The 26,536-nt window shown below is 41.1% G+C and overlaps 1 protein-coding gene across 19 annotated transcripts in view; it reads left to right on the top strand.

Annotated features, from left to right (window-relative positions):
* NRXN1 (neurexin 1) overlaps window positions 1-26,536 on the top strand; it is a 1,267,446-nt gene that overhangs the window by 903,547 nt on the left and 337,363 nt on the right. For all 19 annotated transcript variants that reach the window (XM_050951741.1, XM_050951740.1, XM_050951749.1 and 16 more), the window contains one exon: window positions 7,538-7,719. In XM_050951741.1, the coding sequence (XP_050807698.1) occupies window positions 7,538-7,719 (182 nt within the window). The remainder of the gene's footprint in view (window positions 1-7,537; window positions 7,720-26,536) is intronic.

Below are 26,536 nucleotides of genomic sequence, written 5' to 3'. Positions count from 1 at the left end.
TGGTCTGCTTGCCTACAAGGGCGACCCTCTGTCCCTGGGTCAGGATCCAAGTCCCCAAGGCCTTACCTGCCCTTCTTTCCCTTTTCGTCTTTCTACCCGACCTGGGAATGGAAAACAAATCTCGGGATATTTCAGAGAAGACGGGGGGTTGACAGTCTACTGTGGATGCCTCACTAACTTCAGGGTTCCCCTTTTTCTCCAATCCTCCTACTGGGAGTAATCTCCGAACCCTGGGAAATCCCTCCTGATGAGCACCGGGTATGGGAGTTTAGGGGCTACACCTGCTGCTACCTCAGTAGGGTTCCCCTGAATTTGAATTTTTACTGAGATGGTCGGATAGTAACTAACTGTCCCATGCATGCATGTTATCCCTGTATGTTTAGCCTGCAGTAGCTGACTACACTTCACAAACTTCCCTGAGATAAGCATGATAGCACTCCCCGAATCAACCAGTGCCGTGGTCTCTATCCCATTTAGTTTCACTGGTTTGGTGTAATACATGGGGTTAGTGAGACTCCCACAAGGTGGATTAGGGAGCATGGATCTGCCCAGTTCCCCAGGTTACACTGCATAGGCTCCTCAGCATTGAGACACTGTTCAACTATGTGTCCCCACTCCCCCAGACGTAACATCTGTATGGGGCCCTGGGCATTCCCTGGTCTCTTGATTTGGGCAGTCTAACATCATGATCCTCTTCTCCCTCAGTGCTCCGACTCTTTGTGGCTTCTGGTGGGCCTTCAGCCCCTCTCTTTTTCCACTTGTTGGGCTCTCCTGTTGGCCTAGTCACCCGAGCTCTAGGGCTTGGTGCTGCTAATTTAACCCAGGGTGCCTCTTCCTTAACTGGTCGGGTAAGCTCCCTCGCCGTCCTTCACCTCTCTACCAGTGCGACAACCTCATTGTAGGTGGAGGGTTCGTTCTGGCTTATCCAGGCACGAAGGTCTGGCGGTAGCCCCCTCATGTATCGGTCAATGACCAGAACCTCTAGTATCTCTTCCGGATTCTGGGACTCAGTTTGCAACCACTTGCATGCGAGATGGATGAGGTCATATGATTGGGACCGCAGGGTTTTGTTTTCCTGGTACCTCCACTCGTGATACCGCTGGGCCCACACTGCTGTCGTTACCCAAGATCTGGCCAGGATCTCTGCTTTCAGCTGGGGGTAGTCTGACACAGCTTCTTCAGACACATAATAGGCTTTCTGGGCCTCCCCACAGGAATGGGGCGAGGATGCCAGATCACTGATCTCGAGGCCAAGCTTCCCGTAGGGCTGTCTTCTCAAAGGCCAGAAGGTATGCCTCTATATCATCCTTCCGCGTCGTTTTCTGCAGCCAATGACTGGCCTGTATGAGACATGTCCCATCATGGCTGCGGTTCAGCTCTGTAAGGGTCTTTATCTGGTTTACCAGTTCCCACAACATAGCACGGTCCAGAGCAGCCTGGGCCATCAGCAGGCAATTAGTCTCTTGCTGCAACCACACTGCCTCCTGTTGGGCAGCTGCCTGGACACGGGTAGCCTCCTGCTGGGCCGCCGTAGCTTGTATCAATGCCCGTACTACGTCATCCATTGTGGTGAAAAAAAATAAACCCTCTCCTCCTCCCCTTTTTTTTTAATCACCCTCCTTCCACTGTGACGTGCACATCAAATCCCACCCCTGGCACCAGTTGTGATAAAGTTCCTCCTCTACTTTGGTGAGTCTTGCGCTTATTGGCGGATATTGCTAGCCTCAGAGATCTTCCTGTGTTTGATCAGGAGTTGGGAGGTTTTGGGGGGAAGCTGGGCCCGGCTTCTACCCCGGGTTCCAGTCCAGGGCCCTGTGGACTGCAGCTGTCTAGAGTGCCTTCTGGAACAGCTACATGACAGCTAGAATTCCCTGAGCTACTTCCCCATGGCCTCCTCCCAACACCTTCTTTGTCCTCACCACAGGACCTTCCTCCTGATGTCTGTTAACACTTGTACTCCTCAGTCCTCCAGTAGCACGTCCTCTCACTCCCAGCTCACTAACTGGAGTGAGAGCCTTTTTATGCCAGGTGTCCTGATTAGCCTTAATTAATTCTAGTAACTTCCCAATTGGCTACAAGTGTCCTTATTAGCCTGCCTGCCTTAATTAATTCTAGAAAGTTCCTAAGTGTTCTGGAATAATCCCTGTTATCTTACCCAGGGAAAAGGGACCTGCTTAACCTGGAGCTAGTGTATCTACCTTTGCCACTCTCTTGTAGCCATCTGGCCTGACCCTGTCACACCACCACTATTACTGCCACTCATGTTTGGACTGGAAAATTTAATAACAAAACTTAGTTAACAGGGAAGCCTCTCTATCATGACTGTTAAGAACATTTTCTTAACTGCAATGTGGAGCTCATCCTCACCCACATGAGCTCTAGAAGGAAGCCTGTCCCAGGAAGGCAGAATTTCTCTTCAAGGTCTCTGGTCCACAGGTGCAGCTTGTCCATTGTTACAGTGCAGTATACTACCCCTCACACCCTAGTCCTGCTTTGGTGATATTCTTGGGAAGTGTAGGGCCCTGGCTCCCTTTGGGATGCTGTATAATCCCATGGAAGTACACACATTTTGTTGCCCTCTGATAATGCATTGGTGGTACTGGGGAGGAGATCTCTGTGTTTGTTTCAGTGAGATAATTGCAATTTCCCACTTACAAATTGACCCAGCATCTTGTGGAGTGCAGCCCATGTCCCTGGTCAATCTCCTGCTCAGGCCTGGCAGAGGGAATATGTCAGGATGACCTCAAAAAGGAAGTGTTTAATTAAATTCAGATTCTTCTCCTTCCATTTCTTACTTTGAAATGCTTCTCACAGTTCGTTTCCCACCTCCTTCTCATCAATAACCCTAATGCCTATTCCCTCCTTGCCTGCGCCCTACACTTTTATCTATCTTGTCTTGGGTTTACTTATCTTGTCTACATTGGGATCTAGCCTGTACAGTGCTGATTGTATCCTGGAATATGTCAAGGGCCTTGAACTCCCATGGGCCAAATCTTGAAGTCCATATTCAGTTTTTATTCAGTCCTTATTCAGGCAAATTCACACTGATTTCTCTGACTTTGGGGAATGTGTGTGTGCGCGTGGGAGGGGGGCATTTTGCCAGAATAAGGACCATATGATTTAGCCCACTGATTCAAGTAGTAGTTATGGGTGCTCAGCACTTCGTTGGAGGCCTTAACATCTTGTAGGCCCTTAGATAGTTAGGTCATTGGGGCTGGGAGGATGACATAGTCAGTGCCCTCGGCATCTCACAAGATGTGATCAGTACTTTACAGGTTAGGTCCTAAGAGAGACAAAATAAGTAAACTCAAGACAAGACAGGTAAAAGTATGGGGTGGGGTGTGGTGGGAATGGGGAGGAGAAAGGGAGGGAATGGTCACTAGGATTATTGATGGGAAGAATGAGGGATTTATAAAGCACACTGCAAAATTGCTTTTCTTTATAAATGATTAATAATTTAGCTCTGTTAGTCTTCACAAATACCCACTAAACATTCTCAGAAGAGATTTTTCAATCACTTTTAACAGTTTATTTTAAAATTAATCCCTCAAAACAAACAAAGGCTCTCATCATCAATGAGGACTATATCATACCTTGTTCAAGTTTCTGACTTCAATCATGCTTTGCTTATAGCTATGTTTGAAAATAGGTGAGTATAATTTTTTAAGCAATGGGAAAAGATATTTTGGAAATTTTGCTCAAACTTTCCCCAAACTTCAACTTTGGTTGGAGACTAAATATGAAAATGTCTGCACCAAGATTATGAGCGTGTGAAAAGACAGGGTTAAAAGGAAGACTCCTGTGCAGCTTCTGCCATAGCTGACATGACTAGTGCCTGCTATAATGCTTGTGTAGATGTGTATGTGTGCATGTATACTGAACATTTACTCTCATTGATTAATTATAACTTGACCAAATAGTCACATTGAATTCAATGGGATTACTCATGCAAGTAAATGCTTGCCAATGGGAGTAAGAGTTCACAACGATTAAAATGTGCGGTTAAGGTGTAGTACTGAAGGAAACGGCTTTATTGTATAAGACTAGTAATCCTTTGGTTCTGTTGAATCCAGTATTGTTAACACCTGATTTTTTATAATAGTTAAAAAACACTTAACTTTTTTATTAAAGTAACAAAAGGCAGGGTTTTTTATTGAGTTTTATGTGTTTCAATTTTTAGACCTTTTATGATACACTTTAATGTAACTAGAATTCCATAGCGCAATAAACTACCACTTGTCCTAATTTAATATGCCACACATGGCCATTTTAGTCGAGAAAGCAAATATTAAAATACCAACATTACATGGGAAAAACAGTATTATACAGAAAGATAATTGAATGAACATGAGGAAAGTAAAAAGCATGCAGGTATGTTGTTTGATTTGAATGAAGCATTCAAATATATCATATTCAGTGTTAGAGTCATACTAGTGAAAAGCTCTGCACTTATATACAGAAATAGACACAGTAAATGGATACTAAACAAAAAATATATATGTTTAATACTATATGGATAAGCAGATAGCCGTGAGTTGCTGCCAGGCTAAACAGAAATTAACACAGTTTTTGAGAATGATGAATTTTGCATACAAGTAGGACTTGAGAGACCCAAACCATGAAAAACCATTACTGTTTCTGACCACTGGTGGTTTATTACCATTGAAGCCACACTTTCAAGGTTAAAAATCTCAAAGAGCTCTATAGACATGTTTTCTAAACTCTCTTTCCTGATTTACGAGACCATAAAGAATGGTATAGTATATTATGCAGGTAAGAGCTGCAAACTGCTTGTTACAGACTTGCATGTAGCTTCCAAGTACCATGGTAAGAGTATCACTGCTCTTGACAATCTAATTCCACTGCTTTGAGTGCAGTTGAGCTGATGAGTCCCAAACAAAACAATGCCATAAACTGAAAAAGAACAAGGAACTTAATTATTTTTCAGTGGCACTGTGTTGAAAGAATAGTAAAGAAACTGTAAGGGCCTGTACTACACAGATCCAGTTTAGATAAGAATGTCAGTGTCTGGAGATGTTCAGGTTTGGGGACTTGGTTAGGGGCCATTCTATGCATTATGTACAAATATGACTCCACCGTCATTTAACAAGTGAAGCTTCTTTTTCCTAATTTTTTAAAAATCTTCAAGTAGCACATCGGTTATAACCAAGGAAAGGAAAATTACCCCCTCCCCCTCATTTATATCTTTTGTACTGTTCTAATAGTATCCTCTATAGCACTGAAGTGTGCAGAATTGTATTCCTTATTGATGCTGTTTTTTATGGGAGCCTCATTCAAGGCCTGATCCAAAGGCCTGTGAAGTCAGTGGAAAGACTCCTGTTGACTTCAAAGAGCTTTGGATCCAGCCCCCAATACTACAGTACTGAGGGTAAATCCCATCCTTTGGGGAATTAATGTGGCATATACTTTATGACAATCTGAACTGTATCACTCACTACATTGCTCAAGGTGTTAACACTAGTACCATAGAGAGATGCTTTTGGACCACCAGAAGTGGCAGTACGCATATAATCAGTCTTTAGAGATGCAGCTATCCCTGTCTACTATTATGAAATGCTTTACAGCAGTTACTGAACACTTCAGTTAATGGAAGCTGACTTCTTGGTGTTTGTCAGACTTCTCTCCTACACACCCTATGCCCATGGCCATCAGCAACCACCTTTGTGACTGCCTAAACCTTCAGTATGCTGTCTACATTGCACAAGAATAATGCAGAACTCTGACTTGACTTGAAGTTTAAACAGCACCTTAGGTGCTAGGGCTGTGATTCACACACACTCCTGTTTGTCACTGCTAAAGAGGGCTGACAGGTTTCCCTGCAACAGATGCCAGTTGGCATCTTGCCATCAAGAGAGAGGCCAAGAGAATTTGTTGACTCTCAGAGCTGTCAGACAGGATTGTTGAGTTAAAGTGTATTTTACACTTTTTTTCAAGGCCATGGCACAGAACAGGAAATAATATTATAAAATGAATTATAACAGGAACCACATACACTTCTACCCCAATACAATGCTGTCCTCAGGAGCCAAAAAGTCTTACCACGTTATAAGTGAAACCGCGTTATATCAAACTTGCTTTGATCCACTGGAGTGCGCAGCCACGCCCCCCCGGAGCGCTGCTTTACTGCGTTATAGCTGAATTCGTGTTATATCGGGTCGCATTATATCGAGATAGAGGTGTAATTGCAAAGCTAATTAGTAGATTGGTAATATTAGCAGAAAAGTTGTGTCAGAAGTGAACATGATATATTCTTTAAAAGGAAAATGTAACTCAGTTGCTTTGAGATCTCAGGCAAAGCTGTATATATAGAGAGGTCATGATTCTTTGAAGCTGGAATGGAGGTCTAGCTATACAATACTTCTTATTTACATCTCCATACTATGTCCTCAATTTAAATTCCAGTGAATGTTCAGACAACTTTTTCTGTGGTATTTGCCTAGCTGTACAATATGAAAGGAAAAAAATTACAATAAAATTCTGAACAACAAAATGTGAAAAATTGTGTCTTGTCACACCACTCTATAGGAAAGTGTTCAGTTTATATAAGACTTATGAAGTTCCTATTTCATATTCAAAAAAAGAGGACCACTTCTGACTACATTGTAAATCAGAGATCAAATGTACAGTTATCACATTGGACACTGTTTTAAGGATACATTTTTGTATATGGAAAACCCTTGGGTAAATAGCTATGTTAGTTCATAGAAAATGAGCAAGTGATGCTGAAGTTAAATGTGTGCCCTTTAAACATATTATCTGATCATAGAACCCTAAGATCTGTTTCATACAGAACCTAGATTTTATAAGTGCATATTTGGTATTGTGAACAACATGGAAATCTTTCTGCCATTGGAGGCTCTCTACTAGAACTTTATATATTGCCGATTACTGCATATAATGATTGACACTGCTGAATAGATTGTGTATCCATTAGAGGCATATTGTTGCCCTTCTATTAGTTATCTCATCTGTCACAAGCCGATAAAACTTATACTCATAAAAGTGGTATCTGAATATATTTGTTACATTTTGCTTCACTGTGCAGGATGATACATCATATCTTGGATGTCATTTTCATTGCATAGATGGATATATGATGTTGCATCTTTAGTCAATTGCGAAATAACTAGTGTACATGATTTCTTCTCCACCTGGGTCCTGATTCAGGAAGAATCAGGAAATCAGGTAAGCATGAGCTTAACTTCAAGCACATGCTTAAATGCTTTCTTGAATAGGGATGCCTTCCTGAATCAGGTCCAGGGTCTTTGGAATTATACTATGCAATTATACTGTATTCTGCATGGACTGTATTGTATAAAAAAGCGATAATATTTAGTTTGCTGTAAAAAATGTTGCTGGCAGATTTTAAGATTCCTCCAAACTGTGATATAGCTGTGTTTCATTTATGCAGTTCAGTTGTCTACAGAGAGCATTTTGATTGTTGTAGAGCACATTTTTTGCCATGCAGTTTGACACTGGTGCAAATGAACTAAATGGTTTTATTTCTGTTTTACAGCGGGAACAACATATATCTTTAGCAAAGGTGGTGGACAAATCACATACACATGGCCTCCTAATGATCGGCCAAGCACTCGTGCTGACAGACTGGCAATAGGATTTAGCACTGTTCAAAAAGAAGCAGTTTTGGTACGAGTAGACAGTTCTACTGGGCTTGGAGACTATTTAGAGCTGCATATTGTAAGTATTATCAACAAATTGAAAGTTATTTCTATATGTGTCTTGAATGATCATACCTTTTTATAGTCTAAGTATTGCAGTTTATTAACTATTCTTTATCTAAAATTGTTGTATAAGATCAATACTGAATTAAATGATTATGGCTTATAATATACAGTTCTGTACAGGACTTCAGACATACTCAAAATGCCTTTATATAGCACTCCTTTATATGGCTTTTTCAATTAAAAATTGCACTGTAATACCCAAACAAATAAAGCTATTTGCTCCAGTCTAATTACATGAAACAGGACTTAGCAATGTCAGAGGAAGGTGCATTAGTCTAGGAGGATTTCAGGTGAAATCTGTTGGGGGAATTACAAAGATCACGACTGAGCATACTCATTGTTAATACTAAAAGGAGTCCACTGATTCTACCATTATTGTGCAGAGATAAATTTTCAGTAGAAAACACAGTTGTCACACTGGGAAGTCTAGAAAAGTAATTTCAGTTGCCTTAAAGGAAATAGCTAGCAATCAAAATTGAAAGCATCTGGATTTTTATGGCAACATAAATAAATGATCAGCTGAAATAAACTTAACTAGGGCAATATAAAATCTTGTTGCTCAGATTAATCTCAACTTTGTTAATATATTAGCTTGATTTTTATTTAAGAACCTTGATACTTCCAGGAACAAGAGTAGTTTTTTCTTGAAAGAAATTACTTATTGATCTACAACCAATTACACTTTTACCCTCAGAAAACTTTCTGCAATGATCTTTCCCAAATCATACAGGAGTATACTGCTGAATTACAGGGACTACAGTGTTCAATTACCTGCTACATACACTCCTTGCCCTCTTGTTTCGGTAAAGGTGCTTTTGCATTCTAGAATGAGTTTTCCTTCACTTACTGCTTTAATCAAATAAACAAAGAATGAAACCCTTAAATGAATTTAAAGCTTTTCCACGCCTTTCCTTAATGGCTAGCCATTTTATTGACTGTATAGTGCAATCTTAGTTTCAAAAGAAGGCTTCTCTCTGATGCCAAAAGATCCAAGTCTTCAATTTTTTCAAGGCAAGTATCTCCCAAGCTGCAGAGATCAAGTTTTTCTTGATGAAAAGTATGTCTTCCAATCCCAGGACTAATATTTGTACACAAGTTGCTTGTACTCCTAGCTTATAGTGCAGATGTAACTAAAAAGCGTGCCTAAGATGTGGAGATCTTGGTTGGAAGAATGGACAGGCTAGGATGGGTTTGGGATGGGAAAAATAAATCGTTCCTTATTGGCCTGGTCAAATGCACGGCAGAAATATAATACAGCCAGCATCGTCTCCTCCATGTTGAAGAGTCTTTTTTCAGAGTCTCATGGGAGATGCTACCAATTTTAGAAGTTCTAGCCAATACAGCTCCATTAAATGGCATGGGCCTCCTGCTGATCTCGTGGCATCAGTGATGTTTGGAAGTCTCGACACAGTCTCTTTTGCAGGTATCACGACTGGGATATGGGTGGTCTTACCGAGTGGTTGGAGCAGGAATCAGCAGTCAGTCTAGGTCAGATACCAGAAGGTCAGAGTCCAAGACAAGCCAGAGGGCAAAACAGGAGTCAGATGTCTCGAGGCAGACAGGGTCAGGTTACCAGGAAATCTGTAGGAGCAAGTATTATAGGGGAAGCAGCCCTAACAGGGAGAACCCCATTGCATGAACAACTTTTGATTCTTGTGTTGGGCATATATATAAGTTGTGAACGAAGCAGGACCCCCAGCATTTTGCCAATCAGAGTCTGGGACTGGAATCCTCTGTCAGGATTCTATTTCTATTCTAGCAGTTTTTAGCAAAGCATTGGGTAGCAGATTAGCACTTGCTAGTGCTTGGGTGCCCTGGGGGCCTGTGTCCATAGTCCCTGATAGCAGTAGAGCAAAACTTGCAACAAATGAGGAGAGTTTTCTATGGGGGGAAAACCCTTGCTGAGAATGTATTCTCTAGCAGGGACATACATGCTCATGGAAATTACCTAAGACAATCAGCATTTTTTAAGGGCCATCACTGTAATTTAATTGTATTAGAGGAATCTTAGAATGCTACTAGAATTATTTTCCCAGAAGGAATCAGAATAGTATTTAAAAGAAAGTTGGAGGGTAACATTTTCAAAAGCACCTAAGAAACTTAGAAGCCTAAGTCAAATTCAAAGTCAACAAGACTTAGGTGCCTATGTCACTTAAGCAGTTTTGAAAATTGTAGCTAAATTTTGTTTTTGCTCAATAAGGTATTAGGAAATCTTCATGAAGTGGTGTGTATAAACTCCGAGTTCTGCATATAAACTGCATTTGTAAAATAATATTTTGGACTAAATTTTCTTTTTTTCAGCCTGCTGGCAGCTGCAATCTTTCTGAAAGATTAAACCACTTGTAACAATGATAGCATTAGGGCTTTATGTCATCCAAAAATTCCATCTGTCACTGATGTTGTATGAACAAGAATAATTTTACTGTTTTACTATTAAAATAAAATACATTGGGCATGATTGAGTGGCAGGGAAGGAAAGAGTCCAGTACTCCACATGATCTTGGTCATGCACCAGCTGATACATTTTTGCATACACTTTTATTGCAAGTATGTTCAGAAGTGGATCTAAAATCTATTGAACATATGCAAAACGGATTTACATTGGCATTTGCAATAAATGCCTGTGCAAAAATAAATGCACATATATGCATAGCCTCCTTTTTTAAATCAGGCATATTTTTTTAACAGAAGTCCTCTTCTTATCATTTATGCCTCAATATTAAAATGCATTGGAAGCTGGTTCTTGTGTCTGATATTGAGCTCCAGTATTACAAAGCATACCTGAACCCTCCTGAATGGCTAAGCATTACACACATTTGTAGGATGGGTTAGGAGGGCAATTTTCATAATGATGGTGGGCAAGGAAATTAAGAACTGCTGCTTTTAGTCAAAAACTTTAATATCAAATATGTGAAATAGCTTATACAAGCATGCTGGGGAATGGTACTTGACATCTGACATTTCAGAATAGGAATATAAGTGCAGCTTTCTTTTAAAGTCTTTCATTCTGGAAGCAGGAGAGAACACCACTAGTCTGATTAGGGAAACTTAGTATGTTTTTTCCCTACATACTATTCTGTTTACCTTAGGAAGAAATAAACCTAATAACGAAACCAAGCTCATAACCATTTCTGATTTAGAAAATTGCTACCTGATCATCTGAATCACAGCCTTGACATTAGACTAGAAACAATTTATTTCAAGTAATCATTGTATCTCCCAAATAACCATTGTTAATACAGGAGACATTTCAAATACTATGTAATCTCTATCTCCACCAGATGTTTAGCAGTCCCAATGCCAGTATTTTAAATTCCAAGGTGAATTATAATAAAATTCCACCCCCACTGCAGCACGAGCTTTACATAGAGGTGGGAATTTTTGCACCTTATGTTTTAAATAAAGGTATATTAGCATGACATAAATATCCTAAAAATAAAGCAATTGCTTTTCATGGTTGTGACAGCTTCTCATTTGACTGGTACTGTGAAGGTGAAGAGGAGTTCCTGTCCTGTAGCTCTGGTTTTGGGCCCTAGAAAAGGAAGCATATGTCACATCCAAGCCTCAGTCTACTTTCATTTCACCAATGCCACTTCTTCCACCTGTTCCCAGGATAAAGAGCAGATAGTTCTAGTACAGTTCATTGATTTCTTCCCTCTTGGGATTGTCCATGTCTGACTCTCCATCCAAATATACATAGGTGTTCAAATAATCAAATGTCCCCCCAACCTCCTGAGGTGGCTTCTACATAGTCATCCAGCTCCCTTCCGAGGCCTTTGATAAGGACACTACCAGCAGCTCCTGCTTCTCTCCAGAGGCTCTCCCTGGAGAGACCAACACTTCCTGCTCTTTCCCAGATAGAGACTAGTCTACACTTAAAAAATTCACTCTCCAGAGCGCACTAGCTCTCTTGACCTAACCCTCATGTAGATGTGGCTTGATTAATGGAAGAATGTTTCCACTGATCTTCCAGCTACTGCCTTCCATTGAGGGAGTTGGATTATTTACAGTGATGGAAAAATCCTTTCTATCACTGTACCTCAGCATAGTTACAGAGCCCCATAGCTGTGCAACTGTAGCACCCAAAATGTAGAGAAGCCCTTGGTCTCTGTCTCTGTCTCTCTCTCACACACACACACACACACTCACTCACTCTGTTAAGAGGGAAGGGAGCTGTTTATATACCCCCCTTTTACCAGCATCCCTTGGCATTGCAGCCTTCAATTGTCCCCTGGACTACAATTCTGAGCAGGCTGAAATCAGGAGCTAGAGCGCAAGGTTGCCTTAAAGGGACAGTAAATCTTGAAATAAGGGTCTTTATGACTATGATATATGCCATTCTTCAAAGAGACTTTTATTGTCTGGAGCAGTGAAGAAAAAGGGCTTAGATTTCCAATAACAGACTTTGGTTTCCTTTTTAAATTGATCCAAATATAACTTGTGACCTTTTGACCTTTTTTCTCAAGGAGGTAAAGGCTGTTAAGTTGTATACTAAAATCGAACTTTTTCTTTGCAAGATGAATTCCAAGAAGGGCAGAGTTAGATGTTTTTATATCCCACTTCATTATTCATGCCTTTTGTATAATAGTCTGAATAGACTGAGAGATAAACAAGCAGATACTGTGCTTCTAATTCAAAATGAACATGGGGAGCTTATCCTGAGAGTTAAAGAGACTATAGTATTTTAGGTACTATGTCTTTGCCTTTATGACAGAAGAAGTTTTAACCATTCTGGTCGGTTTTACAAGAATACTGAGCTAGGTGATCCATAAGTAAGAAAAGCTGGTTATGAATGTTGTAGATCACTGTAAGTAGGTAAAGCACCATGTCCTGATAACAAATATCTACAGCATTTGTTATTGGTCTGACTCTGCTGCCATTGAAGACAATGGCAAAACTCACTCTGACTTCAATGAGAGCAGGTAGGCCAGCACTGAGCACTTCTGAGAATCACATCCTAAGCTACTACAGCAATATTTTTTAAAATTTCACTAGACTAAAGGGATATTGCTAGGGACTGAATAATGGATTTTTTTATTCTGTTATTTTATAAATGATCTAGAGAATGATCACTCAGAAACTATAGACCAATAGGATTAATACTGTACATTGGGGAAGTCTTGGAAGTTATTTTAAAGGATGTGGTGGCATATCATCCAGGAAAATATGGTTTGATTAAAGACAGCCAGTATGGATTTAAACGAGGGAGGTCATCTTTAATTAACCTGAAAGCCTCTAAAGATGCAGCATTGCTATCATGATAGATAAGGGAAACTCAATATAATATTTAGATTTTTGACAAGGTTCACATCAGAGACTAATGACTGAGGTAAATAGTCAAATAAGAGGAAAAATAGTATGCCTGCTAGAAAGCAGTTTTTTGAGCATGAATAAAATGGTAGATTTTTCTCTCTAATGTATGTGCACACTCTGATCCAAACAGCGTTTCTATGGATAAATTAATGTGCATAAGAGTTTGTGTATATAAAATATAGATGCACTTGATTCTGTTCTAAATTACACTGGTGTAAAGTAAGATAAACTCCATTCAGGTGAATGGAGATATACCAAAGTAAAACTGGGGTGAGATGTGACTCAGGCCTATATGTGTCTGTGTATGTTACAACCCCCCCGCCACCACCACCACCACCACCCACCCACCCACACGAAGAAGATATCCATGACAAATTTCAGGGTCCAATGATAAATAAATGTATTATGCTCATTTGACCACTCTACTGGTTCACTACTCGTGAAAGGCCTGATTCAAAGTCCATTGACGTCAGTGGAAAGATTCCCATTGACTAACGTATGTTTGGATTAGGTTCTAAGGGCTTGATCCTACACTCATTGAAGTCAGTGGCAAAACTCCCCCTGGATTTAAAGAGGCAGAATCAGGGTCTAACTCATCTCTTCATCAATGGTTAACATCCCAAAACTCAGAGCAGCTTCAAATGCCCATCTTTTCTGGGGGGTGGGACGGATGAAGAAACTGCTACAGAAGTGTTTCCTCCATTTCCTTCCAAATATGGAATTCCCCATCCCAAAATTACTCCTGCTCAAAGTCCAGAATGGCTAGGATTCAGTCTTGGGTTAGCAATAGCTGATGTATGCATAAAAATGTCATGACTTAAAAATCCAAAAACTTACAGTCCTACAGAGCCAAAAATGGGAAAAGGGAGCCTGATATTTTACAGGCCTGATATTTTAGCATTGCTGAGCACTCAGAAAACAGGCCCTAACTCATTGGAAAGGACAGATTCCCAAGTTCCTAATGGGCCCAGCACTCATTCCTAGCCTCTGGAAAGACCAGATAACTTTTAAAAACTTGCCATCCTTATGCACAATAAAACTGTTTTAAGACATTGTGAGAGGTCTCTTGCAAGGTTGTACTAATACATAGTGTATATACATGTTGTGTACATGCAATACGGAAGCATAGGAGTGTATGTGCACAGGCACATATTGCAGCATTGTCTTGAAAAAACGCATATTGTCTCAGCTCAGTATTTACTGTTTGTGGTATTTGTGGTATTCACTATACTCACTTTATGAGTGGGTTTCACTATATGAGAAACACCACAGGACGTTTAATGATTGTGGGCAGTGAATGCCCAATTTTTTAACACCCAGTCTGTACGTTAGTATAGAAAGGAGTTGGACAAGAATATTGTGAAAGAGAGATTTCCAGATTTGCATATGGTTCTACAACTCAAGGGAGAGTAAACAATGACAAGCAACACAATCACAAAGGATTATTTATATGATTGGACTAGCAGGTAAGAAATGTGATTCACTGTACACAAATGTAAGTTAATTAGTATGGGAGCAATGAATTAATCTAGGGAATATGTGCTAAATGGAACAATCACTGATCAGGATAAAACTCTGGCATTGTAGAAAAATCACTGAAACAGTTATGCTTTAAAATATTTAGATAACACACTAGTTTGTATTAGTAGAGATTTTTTTTTTAAAAAAAAGATCCTATATAAGATCATGGTTAGTCCCTCATCTTGAGTCCCATGTGCAGTCCATTCCCCAGAAGATCTTGTTCAAAGAAGGGTTATATTTCCTTAAACAGCCTTGAGCAACAAAGTTAGTGCTAGACATATCAGCCCAAATTGCTGAGAGAGGTTCATGGAAATAGGCTTATTTTCAGTGGCCATGTAAGTGACCAGTCAACATTATGGATAGGATTAAGGAAGCTGATAAAGATAAATAGTTTGCTGTGATTCTAATCATGGAGCAGTTCAAAGAGCACTCCCTGGTGCTACCATGAATCCCGGTTATTACAGTACTGCACCTGTACTCTCCCCGATGTGATTCCCTACTTCACTCTGCATGGCCATTCCTTCCCCTACTGTTTTCTCCAGCCAGGGGAATGTGTAGGAGGAAGTAACTCCCCTCATCTTCCTATTCCTCTTTCCTGTCTTGGAGGGAAGATCTCACTTTCCCTTCAGTCTCTTGCTATGGAGTTGAGGAGAAAAGAAAATGTATATTTTTTTAGGAGAATCCCACCCCTGCCTTGTGATGAAAGAAAAAGACTGTACCCAAAGCATGAACTGAATAAATAGCCAGTGCACCTCATGCCTCAGCATCACAATATCCTGGTCCCAGCCCCAGTGTAGCAGAGAGACTGTAGATGCTGTGGGCCACCATCAGCTGCAGTGATAAGGGCCTGATCCTTTCCTTTTGAATATGATGGCAAAGCTTCCATTGACTTCAGTGGTGCAAAGTCCACATGCCAGGGGCTTCTGCTCCAGCAGAAGTGAGAGCTGTAAGTGTGACACTGCACCCTACATTCTTCATAGTGATATTAATGATATAATTATGATGTATTTTATGTAAGATAAGGCATGTGAGGGATCATCGGAAAGGTTATGATTTGCTGAATATTATTATCCTATGTGTATGCATGTATCATTTTTGTATCCAAAGTTATGAATATTGACTATATATCTATTTCAAATATAGCTAGTCCTGGGTAATGTCCACTAAGCAAAATGCTCTCAATCTAGATGACTGGCTGGGAAGGGCCCATTCAGATTAATGAGACATTAGGAAGAAACAATAGGCCTTAGGAGAAGTTTAGCTCCCATCTAGTGAGCCTTCCTGTAAACACTCCAAACAGCCCATGGGGGATGACTGCTGTGACTCTACAGAGACAAGTGACCAGGTCACCTGGTGCTGGGCTCCATCTTAGGATGCCAGTATTTTTCCACAGACTGGCGTGGGAACCAAGCTTTGAAACATAGGGTTCCCGCCATATGCAAAATCTGTCAGGCAGGGGAATGACATCATCTAGATTCCTTACTGACTCCCCATCCAAGAAGACTCCTGGAAACAGCTGAGGAACAAAGACTGAACTGGAGGAAGTGCTGGACCCAGGTTAAAAGGATTTTTAGCCTGTGAATGGAACACCTGGGGATTCCAAGCTGCAAGCAAGTACAGCTTGTCCCTAAAGAATCTGCAGCCTGTTTTTATCATCACTTAGGGTGAGAATCTTCTATTCATATCCAATCTATTTAGTATAATAAGCTCAGTTTGCATTTTTTTTATTTGCTATCCCTTATAGTCACTTAAAATCTATCTTTTGTAGTTAATATATATATTTGCTTTATCTAAACCAGTGTGTGGAAATCATAACTCAGGGGAAGAAAGCTGTTGTATATTCCTCTCCATATTGAGGGAGGAGTGAATTTTTTGAGCTTAGCTCTGTACAGTTCCCTCTGCAGTGGAAGACGGTATAATTCTGGGTTTATACTCCAGAGGGTGTGCCTGAGGAGCTGGGAGGTGTCCTAGCTGATGCCTTCCCATGCAAGGGCTGGTCAAAGAGCCTGCCTGCATGTAACTGCATCGGGATATGTCCCTACCTGTATGTATGCTGATGAAAGTGCAGGCTGAAGCCTGGAGTGCTTGTCAGCTTGTCACAGCAGTACAGTGTAAGAGAGAGCTGAGGCTGGTGGGTCAGGAGTAGCTCAGTGGTACCCCAGTTCCAGGTGGCACCCTGGGGGGAACCCACCGCAGAAAGAATGGAACTTCTTCTTTCCAAACTGTTAACACTGGTAAGCAATTCAGAAACTTGAGGCCCTAAATGTAAGTTAAGAAATTTAGGAGTAGAGAAGGGAGTCAGGTCAAACCATTTAATATAAATAATAATAAAAATGTAATAAGTTACTGGGAAAGGCAGAAGATATACAGAACATACCATAAATTTGAGAAAACAGAACCTTGATTTGTTTCTATAGCAGCAGGGAACCACAGTGGCGTGGCAGGTGGAAGAGTAGGAATCTGCCTTTAAATATAGACAGGGTTTCTCTTTAAACCTGATAGCCTCTTCCTAAAGTGTCTCTCAATCTTAACATTGCCACTTTAAAATTCTGATTTATTAAATGGATTTATATAGAATCATAAAATATTAGGGTTGGACGAGGCCTCAGGAGGTCATCTAATCCAATCCCCTGCTCAAAGCAGGACCAACACCAACTAAATCATCCCAGCCAAGGCTTTGTCGAGCTGGGCCTTAAAAACCTCTAAGGATGGAGATTCCACCACCTCCCTAGGTAACCCATTCCAGTGCATCACCACCCTCCTACTGAAATAGTGTTTCCTAATATCCAACCTAGACCTCCCCCACTGCAACTTGAGACCATTGCTTCGTGTTCTGTCATCTGCCACCACTGAGAAAAGTCTAGCTCCATCCTCTTTGGACCCCCCCGCTTCAGGTAGTTGAAGGCTGCTATCAAATCCCCCCTCACTCTTCTCTTTTTCAGACTAAATAAGCCCAGTTCCTTCAGCTTCTCCTCATAAATCATGTGCCCCAGCCCCCCTAATCATTTTCATTGCCCTCTGCCAGACTCTCTCCAATGTGTCCACATCCCTTCTGTAGTGGGGGGAACCAAAACTGGACGCAATACACCAGCGTCGAATAGAGGGGAATAATCACTTCCCTCAATCTGCTGGCAATGCTCCTACTAATACCACCCAATATTCCGTTGGCCTTGTTGGCAACGAGGGCACATTGCTGACTCATATCCAGCTTCTCATCCACTGTAATCCCCAGATCCTTTTCTGCAGAACTGCTGCTTAGCCAGTCGGTTCCCAGCCTGTAGCGATGCATGGGATTCTTTCTTCCTAAGTGAAGGACTGTGCACTTGTCCTTGTTGAACCTCATCAGATTTCTTTTGGCCCAATCCTCCAATTTGTCTAGGTCACTCTGGACCCTATCCCTACCCTCCAGCTTATCTACCTCTCCCTCCAGTTTAGTGTCATGTGCGAACTTTCTGAGGGTGCAATTCATCCCATCATTCAGATCATTAGTAAAGAAGCTGAACAAAACTGGCCCCAGATCCGACCCCTGGGGCACTCCACTTCATACTAGCTGCCAACTTGAGACTGAGCTGTTGATCACTACCTGTTGAGCCCGACAATCTAGCCAGGTTTCTATTCACCTTATAGTCCATTAATCCAATCCATACTTTTTTAACTTGATGGCCATATCAAAAGCTTTGCTAAAGTCAAGATATATCACATCCACCACTTTCCCCATATCCACAGAGCCAGTTATCTTGTCATAGAAGGCAATCAGATTGGTCAGGCATGACTTGCACTTGGTGAATCCATGCTGACTGTTCTTGATCACCTTCCTCTCCTCCAAGTGCTTCAAAATGGATTCCTTGAGGACCTGCTTCATGATTTTGCTGGGGACTGAAGTGAGGCTGACCGGTCTGTAGTTCCCTGGATTCTCTTTTTTCCGTTTTTTTAAATATGGGCACTATATTTGCCTTTTTCCAATCGTCCGGGACCTCCCCCAGTCGCCACGAATTTTCAAAAATAATGGCCAATGGCTCTGCAATCACATCAGCCAACTCCCTCATCACCCTTGGATGCACTAGATCTGGACCCATGGACTTGTACACATCCAGCTTTTCACTACTGAGGGCTGCTCATCTTCTCCCCATACTGTGTTGCCCAGTGCAGCAGTCTGGGAGTTGATCTTGTTTGTGAAGACCGAGGCAAAAAAAGCATTAGAGTACTTCAGCTTTTTCCACATCATGTGTCGCTATGTTGCCTCCCTCATTCAGTATGAGTCCCACACTTTCCCTGCCCTTCTTCTTGTTGCTAACATACCTGTAGAAACCCTTCTTGTTACCCTTCACATCCCTTGCTAGCTGCAACTCCAGTCGTGCCTTGGCCTTCCTGATTATACCTCTGCATGCTCTAGCAATATTTTTATACTCCTCCCTAGTCATCTGTCCAAATTTCCACTTCTTGTAAGCTTCCTTTTTCAGTTTAAGGTCACCAAAGATTTCACTGTTAAGCCAAGTTGGTCGCCTGCCATATTTGCTATTCTATCTGCACTTTAGAATGGTTTGTTCCTGCTCCCTCAATAAGGCTCCTTTAAAATACAGCCAGCTCTTCTGGACCTCTGGCCCCCTCATATTAGCTTCCCAGGGGATGCTGCCCATCAGTTCCCTAAGGGAACTGTATCCAGTTCCTTAAAAGTCTGTATCCAGTGCCTTAAATGATAGATTCTTTCTTTCTCTCTATTTCTCTCTTTATCTCAGAATTTTTTTAATTGAATGCACAAACACAAATTCACTGTCATTTTAAGTATTCTCTTTGATGTATGCTAAGAACTTGTTTTAGAGTACATCCTTCAGTACATCCTAAAGAAAACAGGTGGCAGCCTCCAGGGGTCTATCTGTTACAACATACTGATTCTTCCCCTCAGAATGAGCCCTGTTATATAATATTGCATAGCTGGAGGAATGAAGAGTTCAGTATAAATATATTCACTGTGTGGTGTACCGACATGGAAGCCCCTTCCCTTGCAGGACTATTGATTAGATCAGTTTCATTGTAAAGAACTAAACAAGCAGGTGGTTACTACTAAGAGACTTACCCTGAAGGTGTTCCTTGATTGGGTTGTTTATATGTGAAAATGCATGAACATCTGTGGAATATTTACCAACATTCTGGCTTCAGAAAGAGGGATACAGGCGCTTCCTCTTAATGCATAAATAAATAACCTTTCTCCCACTCAGCCTCCTTTCCTCAGCTTCTGCCCATGTTAGTAGCTCTGCCAGCCCTTGCTCTATTTTTCTGGCTTCTGTTCTGTTGCTTTCCTATCTCACTTCCTTCGCAAAGGGTCAAATTTTACAACATGGTCAGCACCCTTAGGGTTTGGCCCCAAACAGACTTTACTCTTTCCAGCTTCAATCATATATCGGTTTTCTTTTTTGTATCCCATAATTCCCTGTGCTGGCTACCATGGCACTTCCTTTGATACAAAAGATACCAAAATATAAAAGACACCAAGTTAATTTATGTATGCAGTGTTTTTGTAGCCATGTCAGTCCCAGGATATTAGAGAGACAAGTTTGGTGAGGTAATATCTTTTGTTGGATCAACTTCTGTTAGTGAGAGAGACAAGCTTTCATCCTGAAGAAGAGCTCCATTTAGCTAGAAAGCTTGTCTCTCTCGCTCAAAGAAGTTCGTCCAATAAAATATACTACCTTTCTTACCTTGTCTCATAAAGTTAATTTGTCGACACTAACTTCCTACAGAATTTTACCACATACAAAAACTATTAATGCAACCACTAGTGACCATTTTACCATGCTACCAAGATTTAAAGACTATCACTTAGTTGTAAGAGCAAAATAATTTGGTAAGATGTCACCTAAAGGAGGAAACAGAGAATCATTGGAAATTATTTGCCCATATATTCAAAGGATTCTTGATAGAATAAAAAGCTGTCTGTGGTTGAGGGCAAGTTCTGGATGAGCCAGGCAGATGGTACTGATCTCCACTCACCTAACTGATCAATCATCCTTCCCTGTTTATATAAAATAGTCATTTAAGGAGGTCATTGCTGATAATATACCTTTGAACTTGGCACTACCCACATGTCCTGTTCCAGTCCAATTTACAGGAACATACTGCTACAGTAATGTCAGTCATCTGCCATTTAGATTGTCCTGAGGCTCTAAAATAAGTGAAATGCTTACATATATTATCTATATCTATCTTTATATATATGCAACAGGGTGGAAACCATTTTGCAGTTTTTAGACAATACTGACTGATCATGAGTTCTCCTAACAACGTAATGTAAGCTGCCAACTGTGCCACCATTCTCTACATGTCCTTGGCTCCATTTTTAGCTCCTTAAGGCAGTTTGTGTAAGTTCTAAATGAGTATGAGGACATAGTGTGGGCTGCAGTACAATGTGCCAATTTACAACCAAACTCCCAGTGTAGGCAGCACTATGTTGACAGCAGGGTTTCTCTTGTCGACATAGCTACCGCCTCTAAGGAAGATGGAGTACATGTGTTGCTGGGAGAAGCTCTCCCATTGGCATTGATAGCATCTTTGCTAACCACCACAAGTGGTGTCAGTGTAGACAAGCCCTGAGCTGGAAAGTGAAAGCTGCAGTGGCAATGTGACAAAATGCTTTGCTTCAAGTATTTCTTTAAGTAAGCATTGCTATGACAGTTAATCGTTTTGTGCTAATAATGAAAAGCTGCATCAGTACTGTTCTGTTTTTATGAGATACCTGCATAATTAAAACTCATAATTAATTGATTGGCTCACTTATTTATTTCAAGTTTTTCTGTGTGATTTTTTGCTGCTTTTCTCAAACTGGAATCTTCTTTTTGCTTAATTCTGGTTCATATTTTCCAGTTGCAGCAATTTATCAGCCTTCCTGTAAACAATCATTCTTCTCATATCTACACCAGTGTAATTGCTGAGCTTCAGTTCATCTGCAAATTGGACACCATCAGCTCAGGATTAAACAAAGACTGTGAATGGCTTGCCAACTACAAAACCAGTTTCTCCTCTCTTGGTTTTCACACCTCAACTGCTAGAACAGGGCCTCATCCTCCCTGATTGAACTAACCTCGTTATCTTTAGCTTGCTTGCATATATATACCTGTCCCTGGAAATTTCCACTACATGCATCTGACAAAGTGGGTATTCACCCACGAAAGCTCATGCTCCAAAACGACTGTTAGTCTATAAGGTGCCATAGGATTCTTTGCTGCTTTTACAGATCCAGACTAACACGGCTACCCCTCTGATACTGTACACCAGTGTATAAAATAGAAGTAGCTCAACTGACATCAATGGATTTATACTGTAACCGAGAACAGAGTTTAGCTCACTGGGGCTGATTCTCTTCTCTTCTCACATATCCAGCTAAAGTACTTATATGGCCCCCATTAACATGGTGTCTGAGTGCCTCACAATCTGTAATGTAGATATTCTCAACAGCACCCCTATGAGAGAGGGATGTGCTACTATCCTGTTTTAAAGATGGAGAACAGACACAGAGAGACTAAGTGACTTGCCCAAGGTCACACAGGAAGTGATGGGCAGAGCAGATAGTTGAACCTAGGCTGACTGCCTAACCACAGGACCATCCATCTTCACTTTATACGAGTGTCACTGGTGTCTAATTCTGATCTCTTACACCAGTGTCACGTGATGTCTACTTGAAATCTATAGAACCACTTTTGACTTACCAACATCTATCAGAGAACAAATTTTGGCTGTGTGATTCAAATAATACATGGTTCTTCCATTCTCTTTTTCAGATATAAATAGGTTGTATAACTTTGTAATTTATAAAAAAAAAGAAAAACAACCCTCTCCAGTCTTTTTTTGTGATAAGTGTGGTTGGGTTAGCCACTAGAGTTCTGTAATAATTCTTCACGTTAGCCAGCTCACTGCTAAGTTCTCCTTAATAGCCCTACCAGCCAAGGCAACAAGGGGGTGAAGGGGATGGGCTAATGCAGTGCATTCCCAGAAGCCCTGACCATGCTTCCTTCCTTGCTTTCCTTCGCTCCAGTCTGCCACCCTTGGTGGACTTTCTACTTCCTTTATATGCACTTATAATGGCAGCACCTGGTGGCAGTTTAGGATGAATTTATCCCATTCATTGTGAAGCATTGTCTAAGGTTTTAAATTCTAGTAGAGTCATATAGAGGATTCCTTCCTCTTCACAGAGAATTCCAGGGAATAGCACAGAGCTCCTGTACAGGTACTCCCTGCACGGCAGCTGCAAGTTTAAGAATCCGTAACCATAGGTTATCTACCGATGCTTTCTCATTTAGGGATAAACACAATGAGAATGAGAATCTGTGAATTTACTGACAGTAACTTTTACTAATTAAAATAAAAAAGTGAAAAGATTACACTATGGATATTTAATAACCACTCAGCATATTTGATAATGTCACTGCCGTCTATATTATATTCACCAACATATTTAATAGCTGAACAGATGCAACTCACTAGAGCACCACATGGTACTCAGCAGCAGGGAGTCCCATTTGACAAGCTGGTTTTATTTTATTTCCTTCCCACAGAACCTTTCCTAATATCCCTAGCTTTGTAGAGTTTTGATTTGTTATGCAGGAAGTAGAAAGAGGCAACAGGATTCTGTGTTGCTTATTTTCAAAGAAGGCTTTTAGACTTTTCAATGCAAATACCATGAAGTTCCAGATAAAGCTACTGTAAAATAAGGTTTTTGATATAAAATTGACAGTTGGCCTTTGATTTTAAAGGTTTTATTTTTAGCATGTATGTATGTATTGCATGCTCAGCCTGATAGAAAATTCTAGGTAGGTTCCTGGTAAGATATCAACTATGCTGCAACTCTGTATTTTAATTGCAAGGTTTTTGTGTACATGTCTGCAAGTTGCTTTGTTCAATTAGCAATAATTCTTGCCGGCAGTAGTGCCATGGGACACTGGAGTTGTTTGGCACTGCAAGAATCGCTCTCTACAGATCAATTCTTAGGAGCATTCTGCGTGCAATTTTCCAAGACTCTAATTGCTTCTGTCTGGAAAAAAATCACCTGATATACACTCAAAGGCTAAAATAAGATGGTGGTGCATTTAATATATTCTCAAAATCACAGACTGATGTGGAATTGATAAAAGGCCTTTAGAAATGTAATTTGTACTCTTGCTTTCATGCAGCTCAGTGTAAAAATATGAAAAACTAAAAATGAGAACTGAATGAGACTAACAGCTTCAAGGAGTTTGCCTTTTGGCTCCTGTCCTCCCCCCCTCCCCAAGTTATGCTGATTTGTTTAAAAAATGGGTTTGAATCTCATATTTTTCATTAATGCAATTATACAGTCAAGGTTAGGTTATTGTTAGGAGCCCTGGTGTTCTAGACTCATGAAATACTGGGCAATGTCTTAGCGCAGTAGTTCTCAAACTTTTTTTTTTTTGCAGACCACTTGAAAATTGCTGAGGGTCTTGGCAGACCACTTCATGATCTTTCCAAATGCTGTTTGCACCGTTAGCTACCTATTATAAAGCACTTTGGATAAAAACGCTATATAAAAAAACCCTTATTAATAATTAATTTGTTTTGTTCTACAAATAAAAGCACACAACTCATATTTTAATATCAGTAGTCTTACATTTCTGATGTAATGGATGTGCCCTCTCTCCTCTGCCACTGCAGCCCCTGAGCTGGGGCGGGGAAGGAAGGGGGGGGTCTTCCCCATCACAGCAGCCACAGAGCTGACGCTGGGAAGGAGGGCCGTCTCTCCCTGGCAGCCGCAGCCCCAGAGCTGTGGAAGTTTGCCTCTTTCTCTGGCCACCGCAGCCCGGCACGTCCCACACTCCCTGCACCCCCTCTTCTCACCCCGCTGCCCCCTCCCACCTACTCCCTATTCCCTCCCCCCCCCCAGACCACCACCTCATCTTACATGTGTGTCTTCTCCAGGGTCCAGGCACCTAATTAGTGGAACCATGCCTGTCTATATTGTATAGAACAGTGGTTCTCAAACGTTTGTACTGGTGACCTTTCATACAGCAAGCCTTTGAATGTGACCCCCTCTTATAAATTAAAAACACTTTTAAAATATTTAACACTTTTATAAATGCTGGAGGTGAAGCGGTGTTTGGGGTGCAGGCTGACAGCTCATGACCCCCCCATGTAATAACCTCATTACCCTATGGGGGTCACAACCCTCAGTTTGAGAACCCTGGTATAGAACTACTGCCAGCATGCTGACCTGAGAAAAAACAGATGATAGAACATATTTTGATTATATTGAAGGACAGCTTTCTTGGGGGAGAGGGATAGCTCAGTGGTTTGAGGATTGGTCTGCTAAACCCAGCATTGTGAGTTTAATCCCTAAGGGGGCCACTTGGGGATTTAGTTAAGGATTTGTCCTGCTTTGAGCAGCATGTTGGACTAGCTGATCTCCTGAAGTTCCTTCCAGCCCTGATATTCCATGATTTTCAGTGAAGTGCTCAGGGAATTAGGACCATGATTCCCATTCAGAATGGGATTGTATATGTATTTCCTTAGCCTCTGCAATGCAAATAAAGGCCAAATTTTCTTCTGGTGTGGCTCCTTTGGAGTTACTCCATTGGAGCCGTGTCAGTTTACACCAGCAGAGAATTGTGCACTGTATTTCCAAAAAAAGACAGTGCCCAGGCTAAGGGAGGGGAATGCTGATGTGCTCCTCACAGGGTTGGCATGCTCCATCTTTATTCAGCTGGTAGAATAGAGAAGGTGGGTGTGTCATAATCAACTATGCACTTTCACCCACAATTCAAGCATTACCAAAAAAAAAAAAAAAAAAGTATTCAGTCTGGTTAAAGTATGGGATCCCATTGTACCTTGATGTAAATCCAGAGTAACTGCACTGACCTTAGTGGGATTTCTGAGTAACTCATTATGGGTATGCTGGAGGAAGAACATACAATTGAAAGTAAATTTATTTTTTTCTCATTGTTGAGCTATTTGGCCAACTCACTGGTCACAGATATAACTTCAGGGCGAGAGTGAAATGTTGCTTAATATTCTCTTGCCACAGTGATGTGTGCATATTACATTCTGTTTAAAAATATGATAATCCTTCACTGATCACTAAAGCTAAACCTGCTGGTATTATTTCAGAAAAAGAGTCTTTTGCTGTATTAACCTTAGTAAATATTTGCTATGAAGATTTTTTTTTAAATTGTTTATAGTAAGAAAAGCTAGTTAGCGCTATCAAAATGACATAATTCGGGGTTAATATAATAAAATCTAGATATACTTGAATATGATGAGATTTTATCTTTCAAGTATTATTCTCATAGGGTCAAATCCTGGAGCACAGAGCACAGCCCAGTCAGATGGATTGTACTTTGGGGGGGTTCCTTTGGCTCCTGTCATGGTGTAATTCCCCACTCTGAACCTTGGCATCCAAAAGATGGGGTACCAGCATGAATTCCTCTAAGCTCAATCACCAGCCTAGAACCCGTAGCGCTGCCACCAACCAGGAATTCTAGTGCCTGGTACACTCTGGTCCCCCTAAAACCTTGCCCGGGGACCCCCAAGACCCAGACCCTCTGGATCTTAACACAAGGAAAGTAAACCCTTTCCCTCACCGTTGCCTCTCCCAGGCTTCCCCTCCCTGGGTTACCCTGGAAGATCACTGTGATTCAAACTCCTTGAATCTTTAACCAGAGAGGAAAATTTACCTTCCCCCTCCTTCTCTCTTCCCCTCCCAGATTCTCCCTGAGAGAGAAAGTAATCCTAACACAGAGAGAAAATTAGCCTTTCTCTCCCCCTTCCCTCCTTTCTCCCCACCAATTCCCTGGTGAATCCAGACCCAGTCCCCTGGGATCTCACCAGAAAAAAAAAATCAGGTTCTTAAACAAGAAAAGCTTTTAATTAAAGAAAGAACAAAGGTAAAAATTATCTTTGTAAATTTAAGATGGGATAGGCACAGGGTCTTTCAGCTA

Source organism: Gopherus flavomarginatus, chromosome 4 (assembly GCF_025201925.1).
Source record: "Gopherus flavomarginatus isolate rGopFla2 chromosome 4, rGopFla2.mat.asm, whole genome shotgun sequence".
NCBI lineage: Eukaryota > Metazoa > Chordata > Testudines > Testudinidae > Gopherus > Gopherus flavomarginatus.
The sequence above is the reverse complement of the archived record's forward strand: the minus strand, read 5'-3'. Positions and strand labels throughout refer to the sequence as shown.